This window comes from Patiria miniata, unplaced genomic scaffold (assembly GCF_015706575.1).
Source record: "Patiria miniata isolate m_02_andy unplaced genomic scaffold, ASM1570657v1 HiC_scaffold_15, whole genome shotgun sequence".
In the NCBI taxonomy this organism is placed as follows: Eukaryota; Metazoa; Echinodermata; class Asteroidea; order Valvatida; family Asterinidae; genus Patiria; species Patiria miniata.
This window is the reverse complement of record NW_024037053.1, coordinates 2,961,233-2,980,979: the sequence shown is the minus strand read 5'-3', so window position 1 is coordinate 2,980,979 and position 19,747 is coordinate 2,961,233. Positions and strand designations below refer to the sequence as shown.

Below are 19,747 nucleotides of genomic sequence, written 5' to 3'. Positions count from 1 at the left end.
TTAATTCCCCAGATTCAGACAGACTTTCAAAACAGTAAGACCAGCGTTGACATTAATGGTGTCGGAAATGCATGCTTATAGCACTGTTACCGAATCCCGCATTTGGTTTGCCTATAAAACAGTTTCATTCCAATTGGTCGAGAGCCCGTCACGTGGCCGATTTTAAACGGTTGATAAAGACCGAAAAGGTATTTATGAATGGGAATAATTATGCTGATAATTACCCTGTTACCAGCATTCAGACACGTACACCAACCGGTCTTAAACATAGTGTTTAAAACCGGCCAAGCTCACATTTTTCCCCCATTAAAGTAACACTTATATAAACGTATTTAAACATCATCATTCATTAATAATTTTGGGTTATAATATTTGTTTGACCACACCACCCCTTGTATACAATGTAACTTATGCGAATTATGGCTTACGTATTGAAATGGAAGGTTCTCGTGTGTAACATTATGATAATAATCATGTATTTATAAACCACAAAGCCGTTGCTGCAGAAATAAAGAAAACTTGTATATCGGAAAATTGATCTTTGTAAATATTTGATTTATTAATTGTTTCCTTATAGGTACAAAACGTAAAGTGCATCACAAGAGGACGACATGTGGCTAGTCTAGGGCCATGCATACAGGAGAAGGAATAAATGAATAACATGTATTTAAATATAAAGTAATTAGTTGCTGTAACATTTTCAGTAACTTCCCGAGTATTTCTTTTAATACAAATCTTCCCAAAATCTGACAAAAATGAACGATTTAAGGTAATCCAGTTTACTTATATATGGGTTAGAGTTCGGGTTATATCAAAAACGAAACCTAAGCAAACAAAACGAAAAACATCCAAAACGAAACAAACAGCTCGGTAAATCTATCAATTTTTTTTGTATTATTATATGACGTCAATAATATAACATGAATAATTAAATCCAAATAGCAGCCATTTGAAGCCCGCTTACCACCAAAAAAATGTATTTATTATACTTAGCAAATATTCTGGTAGACAGCACACAATTGAAAACCAGCTATAAACTGGCATTTCCTAGCTAGTTACGAGTAGCTGGTATTAAAGCTGTTTATGATTAGCAAATATTGTCTTCGCTTAGCCAAACATATTGTGTTTAGCAACTCTATAAATTTGGCTCCTCAGTAGTGTGGCCAACTTCTTGGAGCCGAGTCCCAAAAAGAAGGTGCTCAAGATATCACAAAATACATTGTCAAAATTTGGTTACCAGCCATAGTTGTTGCTTGTGGCAGGTCCGATCCACAAATCATCTTTTTCGCTGAGCTCATAAGTTTGCTAAGTTTCCAATGTTTTGTGCTTAGGCTCTTCATAGAGATGACCCTCGGTCTTTGAGGATCATTTAGTGTCTCCTCTCGACCGGCGATCTCACCGGATTCCCCCCAGAGCGAGAGGCGAGGCGATCGGCCCGGGGCTCTTGCCGGGGGAGTTGAACGTGGAGGAGCGTCTTCTGGGGTGGGAGGACGCCCCTTGGGGGGACAGGGGGTAGCCGGTGGAGAAGTCCCAGATGCATAGCATCACCGGATCCTCACTCCCAACGGAAGCTGGGAAGAGAAAAGGGTGCGGGGGGATTGGAAATTTAGACAAGATTTGAAGGTTTGTTGTGAAGCAGCTTTAATAATCCATATACAGTCGACTTCCGTTATTACGAAATCCGCGGGACCCAGTCAAAATGTTCGTATTATCCGAATTTCGTATTATCCGATTCAATGGTTACCAACCCATTGTTCTCTTTTGTGTAAGCCCCGTGAACGTGCACGATATAACGGGAGCGACTTGTCGAACACCTTGTCGGTACAGATAAACAACAGGGTGACGCAAAAAGAAGGAAACCCACTTTTGACAGCAATTTTCACCTACTTGCTGAGCATATTTCAAAAATTCAATTGAATGGTATTAAAATATTGATCTTTAAACATAAGTGACGAAAAAATGATTGTAAATGCATGTTTGGTCTCATGTGCCAAACCTGTTTATTCCACCCGCTTAATTGACTGAGATATGTAGTTTAAACATTTCATGTGCCAAACCTGTTTGTCCACGGACGGCTTTATTCCGCCCGCTTAATTGACTGATCTCCGGGGGTTGATTTGAAGACAAAAACACTTACACGTGGACAACAGTGCTTTTGGGGACTTGTATTTAAATTAGCACGATAACACTGTTCTTGCAATTTTTGTAAAGATTTTTTCACCATGTATGGTTGAACAGCTATAGTTCACTACATTATAAAAAAAAGAATACTTTAAATAAGTTAGGTAAGTAGGTTAAAATTCCTGTCAAAAGTGGGTTTGTTTCTTTTTGCACCGCCATTTTTAATGAAACACTATGACTGGTTTTGACATTGGGTCAACACATCTCGGGAACACTCACCGAGTTTGTCGCCCCCTGGCGTCAGCCCCACTTGCAAAACCGGGCCCTCGTGGCGTTTCAACTCCACGATCATGCGCATCTTGGGGGATTTCCAGACCCGGATGTTGGCCTCTCCGCTGGGGTTGGCGTGGCTGGACACCAATTCCGACGACTGTTCGTACCACGCCAGCGAAGTCACCTTCATAGAAAAAAGAAACAAAGATTTAAAGAAACGACAATAACACATGTCATTTTACAACGATTTATAAGTATTGCTGCACCATTTTTTTTGTCTCGTGATCAGACATCCACGTGTGCAGAGCCACGTTTACGAACGTTGATATACTGGCCGGTGTATGCGACCCCAGCCAATCGGAAGCGACTTTAGAAACTGTTACGCCATTTCAATCAGCAATGTGGACTATTCAAGCTGTTGGTTGGTTAATTTGGCTGACATGTTTGTAATACAACAATTAACGGGTTACGAAAGGCGACCCGATACAAGGCGCCCGCTGAATGGTCAGAATTTCGAGGTCAAGACGCAGTCTTGTTTTGCATGATAAATTGCCGAATTCGCTCGCATAATCATATAGTCTATTCCATATACATGTACTACCAAATTATAGGGCTTACCTCAGATCCAACCATGAGGTTCTTACTCATAACGCCGCTGTATGCATTCCATGTGCGGATAGTCTGGTCGCTTGCCTTCCCACCTGTTGTGACGTACCACGGTTTCCACGGGCACCAGGCCATCGCCTTAAAGGGGAAAATCGCACACTCATAAGACCATAGAATCTATTTAAAAAACAACGGTAAACTTTGGTGTGGTGAAGAAATAAGAACTTACCCCGACACCATCACTGTGTGCCTCCATCTCGTGCTGGGGTTTCTGGCGTTGTCTGGTGTCCCAGATGACCAGCTTACCGTCTGCCGTTCCGCAGGCCAGCAGTCCCCCGTCCACGGAGTAACGGAGCGTGGTGATGGGGCTGCTGTGCCGGCTAGTACAGATGAAGGACCCGACGGTACACAGGCCAATCCTGGTGTCGTACGCCTGGACGGCTCCGTCCAGAAAACCCCTATGATTTCAGAAGTCGAAAAATTCTACTCAAGTGTCGGTCAGTATAGTTTCATACCAGATTAAAAAAATATGTCCGCATTTGCAAATTAACCCTTGGACACAGGGGCGGTGGAACGCTCCCCCCCCCCCCGGGAGGGGGGGCAACACCAAAAAGGGGCACTTGCTCAGAAAAAGGGGCACCTTCCATCGGTGTGAAAGTGGAGGAAAAGAATATGTTCCCGTTTATTTTACTCTTTGTGTTTCTTTTACCTAGTTCATGTAGAGAGAGCATTTGTTTTGTTTATCGCGAGAGGGGCACTGTTGCTTTTGATGGCAAGTTCAGTGACCATTTTATTCGTCTGAAGTGCACTATTACTTTTTAGAGGCCAGTTTTCCATCTCGAGAGGGAGCACAATTTTAATGTTGTGAGCGGGGCACTCAATTGTGCTTTCGAGGGACAGTTTTACATCTCGAGTAGTTATCGCGAGAGGAGCACTATCGTTTTTGATGGCCAATTTTCCATCGAGAGGGGCACAATTTTATTATTGCGAGAGGGATGTATGTGTTTTCGATGGGTAGTTTTCCATCTCGAGAAGGTGCACAATCCTGTTTTTGTGAGTGGGGTGCTTGTGTTTTTGAGGGGCAGTTTTGCATTACAACAGAGGAGACCATTTTATTTGTAGTGCAATCATAATTATGCTTTCATGTGAATCTATGAATCAAAGTCCATTTCACGGCTTTTTTATGTTGATGATTCCTTGGTCCAACTTACGCTGATAAGCAGTGCCGGCTCCAGTCCAGGCAAGATGGCGGTGACGACGTCATGATGGATGCGGTGACGTCTCCAAGCGTGGCGTCTATCAGCTGTAAACAACAACAAAATATCACAGTGCCAGCCTTTAATGCCATAATGTTCTTTATGAGGGATTTATATCCGTGCTTTTTGGTTGTGGCATCCCACAACTTTCAATTTTGAATTAGGAGCGTTCCGTTCCTATACTTCTATCAATTTTCACGTGCAGCACAATGATTTTACGGGAAAATAAATTGTAAGGTTTTTTTCGTTTGTCGCTGTTGTCGTTTGTCGCTGTTGAGTAAGTTCCTCTCGATATCCCACGATTATAAATCATTTTGTTATACCTCTGTCTTGTATACTGTATTTTCATTGGCCTAGAACGATCACGTGTTAAGTTTGTAAAAAATCATGCTGTCATTGGCACACCCCCTATGGGATATCACGTACGTGATATCCCACAGGGAGTGTGCTATGACTTTGCACGTACGGTGTGAAACGCTTGTATCGTTGGTACCCACGCTATTTTCACCATCGGTTTGTACACAGAGTGGGAGCAGCGAACTAGCAGACGATCAGCTGTTTCGAGCACGCGACATGCATGTGAGTTGACGTTCGATTGTCTAATTGTTGTGTTTACTGTTGTATTTTTCGTGATTTTTACATCAAAATCCAAAGAATCTACGACAGAGTTGTTGTTGACTGATGTGATGTGGGATATGACGTTTCGAACACCCGATGGCGCATAGCACCCGAGGCGAATATCCCACATCAAGGCAGCCAATAATAGTTAAGTGTTAACACTTGAACAACTTGAGAGAAAAAAATTGAGAAAACTATTCCACCATTAAAGCTGGGCCGCCGACAGCCAGCGTATGGCCCGTAGAGCTCCATTGCACGCACCACCGGCGTTGGCGGTGGAGCTGGCCCGCGTCCCGTCCGGTAATTGGCTTGGTGATGTGGAGACTGAACGGTTCGAACGTCTGGTCGGGCCGGGTGAGCTCTTTGATGTGGATGGCGTCACCCTGTGGTATGGCGAGCTGGCCGTGACAGTTAATGTCAAAGAGTCGTGAACATTCATCTGTTTAGAGGAGCAAAAATTAGGTATACAGTGTGTATAAAAAATGATACATTTAGAGAAAAAATATTCGAAATATATAGCTCTTATTTCCTATATATAGCTCCTATTTTCCTACACTGTAGTTGACATCCGCCATACTACCAAAACAATGAGACAGATAGGAGGCGGCTTTGTCGCCTGTCGCACACTTACCGCTTGTTCCGTTGAGACCGGTGACATAAAAAGTTTGTGCAGGCGACGACGGTAACTGACGGCACGGTTGCTTGGATGTCTCTGCGTCTCTGTAACCTGTCGTATAAGTTTATTCCAAATCATTCAATTTATACACGTATGGTTAATTGATTTACGAAAATCACGTCAAGTAAAAATCTGTTTCAACTTGTTCAAAAGAGATTTATTTTCTCAGTATCAATTTGGCCTTCGGGACTTAAACGTGACTATAAACACATCATGAAGTCATTCCACAAGGAAGAAGGCCACAAAATTAGCCTGTGATTGGTCGAAACATTACATGGGGCGGGGCTTAATGAAATGTATCCGGTTTGTTAGTGTGACGTCACTTCATTTTAAGCACGCCTACTACACATTAAGTAGCATTGGAACCATCCAATGGGCGCTTGTAATCAGTGGTGCGTGCGTGTGTACATGTACTACGACGAAGTCACTAACGAGCCGGAATTACTGATCTCTATATAAAGACTGGATAGCGGATATGCATACAACATTCACACAGTAGACTTTGCATATTGACCAATTCGCCCCCGGTCTCACGAAGATGGCCGCGTATAATACGAACGTTCTACGCGTAAATACGCGCGCGTTGTATGCCGGAATGTTGCTTTGCGCATTGGCGATGCTGTCTCATTGGCCGACTTCATTCACAAGTGCGCGTACGCGCAGAACGACGCGGTGCGCGTATCCGCGCGCACGTATATTTAAATGAGTTGACCCTGCGCCAGGGTCATAAGAACATCAACGCGATGGTCGTTTTCGGACTTTATATCCGGATCACAGATATCAAGCTACGTTCAGACTAGAAACACACTGCGCAAAGGTTTGCAAATTAGTTTGTGTTTACCGCTCCAGCTGCCGCTTCGCTGTCGAGGTCGGAAGGAGAGAATGCTATCCTCCGTGACCCTGTCCGTCAGGAGCGTCATCCGTTGAAGGTAATCGCTCGAAGACTAGAAAACAAGTGATCAAAACACAAAACAATAATGGTCATACTTCTGCTTTGACTATTCAAACTCTTCTAGCCTACCCCACCCCACCCCCAAAAAAGAAACTGGTTCTCTTTTTCTCCCTCTCACGAAAAATGAATCTATTATTGTCAGCATTATTTGTTAAAACCTGCCTATAGATTAAACACAAATTGGCATATCCAGCGGTCGTCTAAGAGGTAAGGACCCCCTTCTAATTTTGCCTGATTAGCCCCTTCCCCATGTCTTGACAAAATGTGGCTCTAGAATGGTGACTTGATTGCGATCGATTATGCTAAATTAGTTTGAAAGGTCAGCCGAGCCCTCCCTTTTGACTTCTGGACCCGCCCCTTACATAACTTACCTCCCTGTACTGTTTGTAGGGCGAGTCATTATTGTTAGCCTCACCGGCCTCACCCGCAGACCCATCGAAGACATCTTGCGCAGAGGTCGCCCCAACATCATCGCTTCTCCGGGATGAAAACTTGAAGGAGGCGGCAGCGAGGCTCGCCCCGTCCCTGACGGGGATGAAACGGTCGAAAGACCCGGCCCGAGCCCGTCTCTGCTGGTCATGGTGGTGGGCGCCTATCATCGCTGCTGATGTAGACAAGTCCGCCAAAAACGGGGGAAATCGACCACATCAGAACATGGCTCCTCGCATACAGGTCTGTAGCATGTGAAAATGATGTCAAAAATACATTCAAAAGATGTATACTCGTCCTTTTTTTACGAAAATGAGGCCAACAAACACACAGTGCCTGTGTGGCAAGCACGTGTACTCTTGACGTGACAAGCACAGTTTGCAAAAGCCCGATTCATGGTTTTGTTAATTTGGGGGCATTGAAATGCTAATGTATCATTGTTGGGAAGAATTTATCTCCAGGTGCAGCAGACTGGTAACCTTTAATAGCGCCCTCTGTTGACGGCCTGGCTATATTTCACTTTGATACCAAAGGAATGAAGCTCATTTTTCTAACTTATTGAAGAAAAATCATCTCTGTAAAATAGAGGAATAATAAATAGTACAGTCGATATAGCTGTTTTAGTTGAAAATGCAAAATATGACAGAGACTTAAGGCACAATGGTCTAATCTCTGGTATTAATGTAGTGCCGAATTGGTATAAATTTATCATGAATTATTTTCCTTTAAAGGGTCAGTGAAATACTTTTGCACTTTTTTCTACTCCTCTTAAAATGTATGAAAACTTTTTGACATCGTTTTTGTTTTGGTTAATTTTATTGAAAAGTGCACTTCTTTAAACATGTATACATTGTTCCATGTTTTTCTGGACCACTGAGGGCGATAGTAATGGGGTATCATTTCAGGAAGACACTGTTCAATTTAGGAGTTTTCTTTTCAAATAGTGCACCCAGAAATGTTCCCACTGTAAACATCGGTGAGAAAGTGTGCTCACGTTTACTGCCATGTACTGACACAACAACGAATCACCAAAGAAAACGCATTTTACGACGGCAAAATATCCAAAATTCTGGCAACTTTTGTTGCTAAAACAACTGTAACATTAAGGTTTATGACATTAACACAAAAACCAAAAGGGCACCAAAACACCCCTGAAAATGGCCAAATAAAATTGTTAATAAGGTAAAATGGGACACAAAGGTGCATTTCCAAGGATTGCTCTAAAAAAAATGACATTGCTTGGTGACTTTAACGTCACATAATCCTTCCAGTTCAATAGCTTTCCTGTCTAATTATTGTATTGTTTACAGATTATTACTGATATTAAACATCCTTGTTTTGGGGAGTTTCCCACTCATTGTCCCCGACTAAAATGTACTTTTACTGATCACCAATAGTTGTTTTTACTCCAAACATTGTGAATGTTCGACAGGAAGCGAGACCCAGTATTCTTCTCATACAGACTCGCCGACTGGTCATAAACTTCGCTATCTATAGTGTTCCTGAGTTTATCCTTGCCAAAACCTACAGAAGTAATCTGGTCGCAAAGTTCCGGGTTAGTCTTGGTGCCAAGTCTGAATTTAGATTATCTTCCCCTTGCATCATCTATATATAGCTGCTTGGCAACGCTTGCCGGAAAGAGACTAGGTATGGGAAGGAGTTGGGGAAAGTTTTATCCAAAATAATGTCTTGGACGAAGACTGTATGTACTGTAGGTACTTCCGGGTCTGCTTGGCTTATCCTAGACGTTGATACTGAATATTTTTGTCAGTAGCATGGTCCCAAATTTTCAGTTAAAGTTTTCAGCTACATTGTACGTTTGTTAAACATCTCATTAGAGTTTCATTAACCTTTTTGGACAAGATAGTGAAATTTAGTTAACTGAAATTTCGAGCTTAAATCAAAATAGGTATGTCACTATGTATTTTTGTTGTTGAGAAGATGACCCTTTCAGTAGAAAAGGTGCTGTCACGTGACTCATTCTGTGTGCATGTCACCGTCTTAAGAATTGTTCATCTATGACTTCATCTGCACGTTCGCTCTACACACAATAGTCTGGTGACATGTCAGGCAGAGGGTAATTAATACTTCATTTAAGACTTGGCACCAGGTGTTGCTTTTGACACATTGCTTGTTTAATGAGCCACTGACAGATGACATTGAGTGATTTGTCTCGTATTGCATTTTTCTCCTTGAAAATTAAGTGTGGAAACCCACTCAACTAGCAGAAATGACGAAGTAATTTAAAGGGAAGATACAACATTTGCAAACATCAGAAAACGAAATGATAAAATTATCACGAAATACCTTACTGGATTGTTAGGGAATGACAGTCTAAAGCATCCTGTAAAACTGTGGCTCCTGGTGTGCTGACATTTTCAAGAAAATTTGTATTTTCAAACACTCAGGTCGGCCGACCAGCGTTGGAGAAACCTGTTTTTTTTTCTCTTAAAAACAGCTCCTACTTTGTCATATTTAGTTATTTCGCATTATCTTTGCAACTGATTACACACCTGTGAAGGGGCACAATCCTGCGAGACTGATTCTCTGACCTTACAGTTCCCCAAAGTCTATAAATTGATCCGTTTCATCTTAATTGGTGCCAGTGAACCAGACTACAAGAACATGATTGGTTTTCTTGGTTTTTCTAGCATCTACTAGCCCAAAACGTGAAACAGGGCAGTTTAACGATATTTGCTATAACATACTAATCCTCGAAATTCATTTATTTCTGAAAATTGCAGCAAAAGCAAATGTTGTTAATTCCCTTTAATCACGCTTAGTTATTTCCAGTCTGTTCAATAAGTAGGCCTATAATGGACATGGTACAACTATTTACTTCTGTGATGAGTTGAGTCAGGATTTAGGGGAAATACGAAGGATGGTAGCATCCTGTGATTGTAACTTTGCGGTTTCCTGACCCCCTGACCTTGAGCAATTAGTAAAACACAACTTCATGGCCAAAAGAATTGTCTAGTACAACAAATCGTCGTCGGAGTTTTAAAAAAAACACAAAATGAATAAAGAAAAACAAAATTGAAAGAAAAATTGAAAGGAAAATAGATTTAGGCCAAATATGTCTGAAGTACTTCCTGATATGGAAATATTAATTATACTCAATCAACTACATTTACTTTTCATTTACTTCCACAAAGTTACATCGATTCTGTCTGATAGCCTGACTGCCTGTAAGTTTCGTCCTGCTTTCGTCATGTCAACGACGAAAATATCGAGCAGGGGACCAGTCTATGTCATGTGATATGTATTTATTCATTTGTTTTGTTTAGATACGGACTGTTTGTTAACCTCAAATCAGTTGATGAGTTTGATTTTGTTTTTGTTTTATCCTTTCGTGGCCATTTCGTGTCAGGGATTCACTCACGGTGAATCATATCTGATGCGGAAATGTTGTCTTCCGTACCGTCCACCTTCCGTACCGTAGTGGGTGGATGAGACCTCCAAACACAGCTGATAATGAGTGTACAGACCGCCTTCCTTTTTCTTATCTTTTTTACCTATTATAATTTTCTTTTAAAATAAATGTCACGATGTTGCAATATTTAATTCCTTGCCCTCCACACCGCACTGTATTGTGTCATCTTTTCAATTGCCTGAAGCCAAAAAAAGAAGAACCCAAATGGTGCCCCCTATTTTTTTTAAAAGAAGTTATGCATGTAGCGCTTTCCAGGTCTAGTATATGAAAGCCCGCCTAATAAGCTGTCTTTTAGTGAAAGAATCATTCAAATTGCTCATGTTTTTTTTTCCAGGTATGGAATTTTGAACACAAACACCGTTTTTTGACCCTGTCCACGGATCGCATTAAAGGTAAGTTATATGTCAGCAAAACGAAAACTATTCACATATCAAAAACACATCAGAACACTCTCATAACCATGATAACTGGCACTTACAATAACATTTATATCTAAAAACCTTCAATGTTAAAATAACATGTTTTACAATGTTAAAGTCTTGCCCTGCCTTCTACTTGGCTACCCGGAGACTTATGTGATTGTTTTGATATCATTTTCAGGATACGCCATGGTTTCATTTTTACTGAACTAATCATGTACGTTAAATGTGATCTGTGGACAAGGTTTAAAAAAACTCAAAAAGTACATGAGCGATTAGAATGACTCTTGTACTAAAAGAAAGCTTATTAATTGGGCTGTCATATCCTAGATCTGGAAAGCGCTACATGCAGAAATTCTTTTAAAAATAGGGGGCGCCATTTGGGTTTCCGGGTTTTTTTACTCACCCTGTATTGTGTCATCGTATAGTAAAGCGTCTGAGGCCATATATCATTTCACCGCATGACATTATAGTCAAATTTCTGGCACAAATTCCCCAGAATTTGTTTCACGGCGGCATCTCAAATTTCATCGCAGAGTTATGAGTCAAACTCATTTATTTCTTCCCGTACGGTTCTGTGATATATAACCGTGAGGTTAAAAAAGTGAAGTGGTAAGAAGTCGGGGGGAAAATGGACTTAAATTAAGAAGTATATTAAGAACATAATTGTTTTCAGAGTTTTAACTTAGCAGATACTGCCGCATGAAACTTTTTTTTTTCAAAATGGCGGCTAACTTGAGGCAACCAATAAGCGACTGACAGACTTTACACAGTGTACTGACGTCACACTACTTAAGGTCTCTGATTGGCTGCCAACTTGATAAACTAGTTCTCACTCCTCGACCGTGTAAAGATGAGGATCACTTTTGCGTTTGAGATCCCTGTTGTCCATCCCGAACGTGAAAGAGCAACATGACAATGGTTGTATGCTCTGACGCAATAGCGACGAAGAGGCCTAGAGTTTTGTGGTACAACATAGCATTGCTACTGCAAGTCTCAATGGATGTGGTCATGTGGAGCTTAGGCCGATCAGCCACTTCTAAGACTACGTAGAAACTCGTGCACGGACACACTACTGAACTCCAACTCCAATGAACCCTTGGCGGCCGTTGTGGGGCCGGATATTAGCATATACAGCCACTGGTGAGTGGTGTGGATGTTGTATGGGTTTACTACGGCCACTGCATTGTGTATCACGTACAGGAAAAAAAGACTTTTGTATTCACTCACTATCAGTGGGCCAAAGGCTGTTGCATTTCTGCTACGTTTTTCCGGTGGTGCGTGCAAGTTGGCAACGCTCTGTTAATCAGCTGGCACATATCGCACATAGACTTGAGCGCGTATCGCATACCAACCGCAGACTCCGTAGCGCGTGGACAACTGTAACTTTCTGTGAAGACTTGTGCCGTTGTGTTTGTATTCCCGGCTACTCCCTGAAGATTTGTGACAGTCATATTTTGTTTGCGGATACAATTTAATGACATTTGATCGCTGCACTTGTCGCGTGGGCAAGCAACATGATGGCGATATGCAGTAGCGTGTCCACACTGCTTACAGTACTGTTTCTTCTGACTAATCGTCACATCGGTAAGTGCCCAATCATTTCGATCAATTTCTCTTTGATGGATTTCGATTGATAATATTGATGTGGACTATATGTACAGAACTATAATGTTCGATTTGGTTGAAACTTGACATGTTCGTATAATGTGCTATTATAAGACATTTGAAGTGACGTCACTAATTGCTCATCACGTGCACAGAGTATTTCAAATATCGATCTATAAGGTCAAATTATTAAATTGTTAACATCTAAAACTGGTTCTAATTTCAAAGCTCTTTAATTTCAGGTTGGAAAATTATTTTGAAATGTAAATTATTTTCTTGATTTCAGGTGCTGAAGATATAACCGTGATTAACTCCACGCCATTGGTGTCCAACGGAGAAACCTTGTTGTCGTGCCTTGATGCGGCCGTCGCAGCTCCCCTCTCGCCGGCGCAGCTCACTCTCCTCGGGCTGACTGCCACCGGCCAAGAGACGCCACTGCCCGGCGGGGCCAGCGCGGCGGTCAACGGGGAGGGGGATCAGCTGGAAGCCCGCTGGGGCAGCGAACTCGGAGACAGCCGGCGTGGGGCGTTCTTCTGCGCCGGGTCCGACCGAGAAGACAAAGTGATTACCTTCAAGACGTACAAAGAAGGTGAGTCAAGGGAAGATGAGTGAAAATTTGAAGAAGAAAAATGTGTGGGGGGGGGGGGTTTGGGTTTTTTTTTATTTGGAAACTTACCTTGGAAAGTCGTAAAAACTAAATGAATGGCAGCATTGAAATAATGTTCTAATTATATACAATCGACGCATTTCAGTTGTGCACATCTATTCCAATCATATACTCTTCATAGAGAATCGCAATACTAATTTAGTTCACCATAAAAATAATTAAGTAAGAGAATTTGTCTTCGCTTTTGTCCGACATTAAAATGGGATGTTTAAGTTGTTGGGGACAAGGAAGGCCTCAAATTCCTCGTTGACTGAAAATATGTCATGATTGCATTTAACAATTTTACATTTGGATACAAAATAGTTTAAAAGGTTACTGTGACTACCAGATAAACTTGGGTGAGTTGTTTTGTTTGTTGAATGTTGCTTCAGACAATGTCCGGATGTGGCGTAGGGCCACTGTAGTACACGGGTTGTTTTCGAGTTACTGTGCCACACTTCCTGGTTAATTTCGGCTTGGAAGACTCCAAAGTTGACTGGATTTTTTTTGTATAAACGTTCCGGTACCTTTTTCACCCAGTGGCCTTGAGGTTTCCACAAAGTGCCCCTTATCTCCATCCAATACCGGAAGCGGAAACAAAAAAGGGGGAAATCTGGTAGAAATAGAACAGGAAAGCCGATAAGATACAAAACAAATTAGGACAGGCCTAAGTTATGGCAAGTTCCGGGTCCCCCCACACCCCTACCCCTCCCCCCCCCCAAAAAAAACCTACCCCCCCCAAAAAAAAAACCCACCTCCTTTCCTTGTACAAGTTTGGACAATCGCCAGGGCCACATTTCCTGCATAAGCCCCTCGCTAGTCCCCACTGACCCATCGCCTGGTCGCTAATCACTTTCACAGAAAATTGTAAAGGAAACGCAAGCTTTTAGGTTGACACCCCAGTTAATAGGCCAAAAATCCGTCCGCCGAACTCATGCATAAAAGTTATACACTCAAATGTTTCTATATTAGAGAGTTCTGAGAGCCATGGAATTGGGAAATTGAAGACATTATGGCACTGCATCTCTGGCCTGGACTTGGGGCTTCCACCTCCGAGCATTTCGGATGCAATTGGGTCCGAACTAAGTGGTGCTATTTAGCCATGTTGTGGAGGGATCCTTTTTTTTTTAATGGCTACTTTTCCTGTTTGGCCATTCGCTTTATGGTTGTCATCTTTGGGCGAGAATTTTTCGAAACGCCAATGTTCAACCCACCAAAAAATTGAAAGAAAATGAAAGATGACATGTTGGTCATCATTTTTCTGTGCAGCCTGAACACCTGTGAGAGTTTTGAGTATTTTAAAAAGAATGTTGAAGTATGGGGATTTGTCACCGGTGCCTACGGGAATTTGTATACTAGGGTGCATCCTTCGTACATGAGTGACATATTGTGCTGCCCGAATTGCGTGCTTCTAAACTAATAAAACGACCGCTGCCGAGTTGGACGTGTACACGGCGTTCTCATGCAATGCGGCGCTGAACAACACTTGGGAAGTTCAGACGTCTTGTCGAACTCGAAACGAAACACGGTGATATCGCCAAATGGAACAGACCGTCGGGAATTGCAGCTTCAAGGCCGAGGGTCAAGGGTGATCATAACTCAAGAGGGTAAAGACAACCAACCTGTTGAGTTTTACCTGTAAGTCAACCTATAGTTCCCAGTTTTGATCATCACTACTTTCGATTACAAGGTTGTAACGTTATTCGGGTATCGAATCTAAACCCTCAAATCGGTCACAACTGTTACATGCATTAAAATAAACAAACCCGGATTGGGACCTGTTCCATGAAAATGAAAGTACCCGCGTTCGACGAATATACAACCACCTGTGATATTCCCATAAGCGTATTCCTGATATATTATTCTTTCGATATGTCAGTGTCCTTTTTCCTGGTGAGAATCCAGGGAATAATTTTCTTCAAATTACACCGAAAGTTTTGACACTGCACCGTTGGTGCCATTCCAGGCCTGCTGTAGGAAACATAGGCTATACTTTAAATGACACTTAAGGGCTTTCGTAGGAATGTTTGATCCAAATATAAACCACTGTTTGACTGGCGGTTGGCGAAATACGCATTACATACAGGGTGAGTAAAAAAAAACGAAACCCAAATGTCGGGACCATTGTTTTAGTGAAGTTCTGCATGCAGCACTTTCAAAATCTAGGATATGAAAGCCCAATTCATAAGCGTTCTCTTAGTACAAGAATCATTCATGATGTACTTTTCATTTCAAGTTACGGAGATTTAAACATAACCACCGTTTTAAGGTTCTGTCCACGGATCACAAAAAAGTTCGGTGTTCTTTCAGCAAATCGAAAACGAATCACATAAGAATGTGTGTGAATTGTTTTCGTTTTGCTGAAAGAACACACACCTTTTTTTGTGATCCGTGGACAGAGCTTTAAAACGGTGGTTGTGTTTAAAACTCCGTAACTTGAAAAGTACATGAGTGATTTGAATGATTCTTGTAAAAGAAAGCTTATGAATTGGGCTTTCATATCCTAGATTTTGATAGTGCTGCATGCAGAACTTCACTAAAACAATGGTCCCGACATTTGGGTTTCGTTATTTTTACTCACCCAGCATACGTTATATTGCGTTTCTTGCTCGAGTTACATAAAAATGTCTGGTGTTCAGAGTCTCTTCACTTTACAAAGATAAGGAAGGGATAGCACGTCAGAAGTGTAGAACAGTAGAACAAGGAAACCGAATCGTGACATGCTCAATTTGTTTAGTATGTCGTGCACTGGTACGTGCACCATACGGAATATCGCTCTACCGTGAGCGGGCGAGAGATCACAGCCCGCCTGCCCCTTGCGCTTATCTCCCCGCGACACACGACCCTCGTTACAGGACCACGGCTATCAAATTACCAGCAATAGTTTCCCGGTATATCACGGTCACCTGTTTTGACAGCCCAGACAAACAACAAAATAATTCATCGTAACAAGGAAAAAACTTGGAATTCCAGAAACAGCTTTGGGAAGTGACTGTAAAACACTTTGACGATTCGAAGAAATTCTAAAAATCCCCTTTTTTATCTAACAAAGATTGCAACTTTCTGCAAAACATATGAACGTTCGATCATTCAAACAACAGACATCAAAATACATTGTCATCCTTTATTTCAGATACCGGAATATACCATGCTGCCACCATTTCAGTCATGTTTCCTGTATCCAATCACAGTACTGAATGGCAATGTTTTTTGTGCAAAAAGGAACCAGACTATTTTCCCTTCCAGCCTCGCTTTGGTCACGTTGATTTGAATGGCAACAAATCAAGATGGCTGCAACATGATAATGGTCTATATGGACAAACTTATACGGTTAAAACGCCACAGAAAAGACGTTCTGCTTTGTGTGTTTAGTTTCTATTTCAACAACAAATGGCAGGAATTTTATGTATTCAAAATAATAACCTATCCCTCTTTGACAGATAATTTACACAAACAAACTTGTTATGTTGGATTGCTAAGATTTACTAACCGATGTTTTCAAACAAACGAATTATTTAAATGTTGTTTCGAATTCCCACAGAATGGTCCCTTGTTACAGATTCGCGAGACACTTACACTTTTGAGGGGGAGGGGGCGTGTCCCCTAAAGCCATCATTGCTTGCCCACACACAACACAATATGCTTCAAGTATGACTAGATTCGAAAAAGGAAACTCAAACGAAACCAATTAAAGTTTGAGACACTGGGAGGAAGCACACATATGGCTCATATCGAAAGTAGAAATCGAAACAAAATAAGCCTTAAAACATTTTTCGAATATTGTCAACTGGGACAATAATATGCGGATAGACTTGATTCAAGTCGTAAATGAACTGCTTTGGTTTGTTGTCAACTGGCGTCATTCTTCACTTGAAGTCAATCAAGGCGCTCAGTGTTGGGCATTTTCTTTATAAGGTTTGGCAAAACGAGTAATATAAAGTCGCAAATCTTTGCAAGTTCAATTTAAAATGTTCAGCTCAATTAATTAATGTGCTGTTTTGAACTTGTAAAATGCAAATAAGTATAATATTAGTGAAAATGCGCAAGTATGAAAATGGTCTGTGGCAAAGAATTTCGTCCCGCCCACATGGTTTTAATTATCATGCTTGAGTATAGTGATATGGACTTACCCTGTGATGAATTTACCTGCCCTGGTGATGCGCATGCGCTCACGTTTTGATGCCATTTTACGCGCACATGTGAAGTTCGGTTGAGCCCAGTGATCGAGGGGAAAACGAGGAAGTATAAGAACGCCCTCGGGGTCATCGCCCGAGCACAATGTTCAATCTTTCATTGTCGCATGGCAACCACCATGTAGCTGATGTAACGAGATAAAACAATGTAGCACACGACTTCCTTATCGAAGTAAGTAGGGCGTGCATGCAGCAACAACATCCATTCCCCTACAAAACTTTCTTTTGGTTATCATTATTTTGGGGCGTTTTTTGTTTGTTTTGTTTGCACTTTCTAAAACTGGGTCGATCACGTAGAAGTGCCTGGAAATAACGCGGCTTGTTTCCGCACGATTGAGATAAACGCATTATTGATGTAGGCCGTACCTAGTCTGAGTATCACCCGGCGTCCAACGGAGGCCTCTCCGTATTCGTCTGATGTGAGCACTGTAACTTGTATGCGACCCGCGCGGGAGCCAATCGGAGTCGACTTTAGAAACTGTGACGCCATTCTGATCAGATATGTGGACTAAGCTGTTGAGTGGTTAATTTGGATGCCATGTTTTTTGTAATACAACAACGCGTTACAACCGAAGACCCGATATAGAAGGCGCCCGCTGAATGGTCAGAATCACGAGGTCAAAAGGCAGTCTTTCAAGCATAGTAAATGTCCGAAACTGCTCGCATATTATATAGGCAAATTAATGATAGGCCGTGTCCGAAACGGGCTTCCAGAGCTACGGCTACGTCTATTGTCAGCGCGTCCCCGCGTATTTTCAATGGGCGCAGACCTAGACCTAGCTCTAGACAGCTGATTCGGATGCAGCCTCAGTCTCTTATGTAGAACATCCCACATCATCACAGCTCATGCATATTCATAGATGATGATTCATACTGATTTTGGTGTCACTTTTTGAAAACAAGACATTTTGAATATTCATGACGCGTGCTTTTCCCGGAAACTTGTCAGGCCCCATAGGACCCGGATCTAGTATTAAATCTGACCCTCGAGTTTTTAGAGTGTAGTAGTAATAACTAAAATTTGTCTACAGCTCAGACTGAACACCTTCAACATCCTTTTGCTCTCATAGGTTTTCCTTTAAGGAAAAGACTGTAATTATTCTACTTTTCTCAATTTGTTTTCCAGCCCTGATCCAACCAGAGCGTTTGACGGTGACGGCAAGTCTTGGCGAGACCGCCCGCCTGACCATGGTCAACAAGGGACGGCGGCCGGCATCGGACACGGCCCGCTGGACGTTCAACGGGGCGGACGTCGATCCGGCCTCGCCCAACATCTCCTCCATTCCGCCCGGGGAGGAAATCTACGAGATCCCCAACGTCAGTCTGGCGGATGCGGGCATCTACGAGGCTTACCCGACCTCCAACCGGTCCCTGGGGGGTTTCGTTCGCCTCATCGTTAGAGGTGAGTTTCAAGGAAGATTTGATTCACGGTTTACTTAACTTAGAGACTTTTTACCACTTGTTTTGTGCAATATACTGTGGTTTATTATAACACAAGCTGGTTTACCCGATCATAGATCGGGTAGGGCGTAGTGTTGGGGATGAAAATGTGGGGAGTTAAATGTAAATGGGGGATATAGTTGGTGAGACATGCAGTTAAAGAATATCAATTTCTGTTGTGTGATCTGAGGCAATTTCTGATCACTAAAACCAATTTGAGCAAAAGATCATCTGTGAAAGTTTTGAGTTTTGAGTAATTGAATCAGCTACATGTATTCTGAGCAATAGAATCATTATTGTAGGCTACAATATTTTTATTCGGGGAAGAAAAAGTGTGTGTGTGGGGGGGGGGAGACCAAACAATGTCCCCCCTCAAAATGTGGGGGTGTGTGTGTGAGGGGGGGGGGGTCCCCTGTCCCCCGTCGATTTACGCACATGATAATTATGTACCATGGCAACTGTCTGTAAATGTTGCCGTTGGTCTGTTAAATTGGCTTTTTGTGAGGCAGTCGCATTTGGAAAACGAAGATCATCTTTTAAACATCAGTTTCGAGTTTGGTGTCATTGAATCAGCTATTCTGAGTAATGGAATCATTATACATGTAGTAGCTACAATTTTTATTCGGGGAAGAAAAGTGGGGGGGGACCAAAAAAGTCTCCACCACTTTAAAATGGGGGGGGGGGTGGAGGGGTTCCCCGTCCCCCACCGATTGACGCCCATGATAATTATGTACCATGGCAACAGTCTGTAAATGTTCCCTTTGGTCTGTTAAATTGGCATTTTGTGAGGCAGTGGCATTTGTGAGAAAACGTACTTGAAAGGCTTGCCGTAGTACACAGGCGAAGGCTGATTAAGAAGGTCATAATTAAGTTTCAGTATATTGGACTCTTCAACAAACGTAAACTTGAACGTCTTACAATTTGCGAGACTGTCTGCGAGGAACTTGTCGAGTCAACTGTTATTCAACTTGGGTCAACCATCTATATAAGAGCAAATTTTACTCGGCCTCCGAGAAATGTTTGCTCCTGAAACGATCTGAGACCGCGGTCTTTCGCGACGCCAAAATCGCTCCACGT

At 42.1% G+C, this 19,747-nt stretch overlaps 2 protein-coding genes across 2 annotated transcripts in view; one reads left to right on the top strand and one right to left on the bottom strand.

Moving 5' to 3' along the window:
* Positions 1-6: 6 nt before the first annotated feature.
* Positions 7-7,343, bottom strand: LOC119722421 (cell division cycle 20.3, cofactor of APC complex-like). The gene is made up of 9 exons (XM_038192530.1): positions 6,874-7,343; positions 6,392-6,494; positions 5,506-5,601; positions 5,078-5,313; positions 4,212-4,303; positions 3,230-3,458; positions 3,013-3,138; positions 2,401-2,578; positions 7-1,571 (listed from the first exon to the last, which is right to left on the bottom strand). The coding sequence occupies exons 1-9, from the start codon at positions 7,099-7,101 to the stop codon at positions 1,396-1,398; spliced, it is 1,464 nt and encodes a 487-aa protein (XP_038048458.1). The 5' UTR covers positions 7,102-7,343; the 3' UTR covers positions 7-1,395.
* A 4,162-nt stretch (positions 7,344-11,505) lies between these two features.
* Positions 11,506-19,747, top strand: part of LOC119722419 (tyrosine-protein kinase receptor Tie-1-like) — a gene marked incomplete at its 3' end in the record, with an annotated part of 30,531 nt that continues 22,289 nt past the window's right edge. Inside the window, 3 exon segments of the mRNA XM_038192527.1 lie at positions 11,506-12,370; positions 12,678-12,980; positions 18,357-18,632. Coding sequence (XP_038048455.1) covers positions 12,301-12,370; positions 12,678-12,980; positions 18,357-18,632 — 649 coding nt within the window.

What these genes read in the sequence shown, in the direction of transcription:
- LOC119722421 (XM_038192530.1), bottom strand. Translation starts at nt 7,101, where the DNA reads ATGATAGGCGCCCACCACCATGACCAGCAGAGACGGGCTCGGGCCGGG. An exon ending in GCGAAGCGGCAGCTGGAGCG is followed by an intron (nt 5,602 to 6,391) that starts GTAAACACAAAC and finishes CTTATACGACAG; the next exon opens with GTTACAGAGACGCAGAGACA. An exon ending in CACACAGTGATGGTGTCGGG is followed by an intron (nt 3,139 to 3,229) that starts GTAAGTTCTTAT and finishes TTCCCCTTTAAG; the next exon opens with GCGATGGCCTGGTGCCCGTG.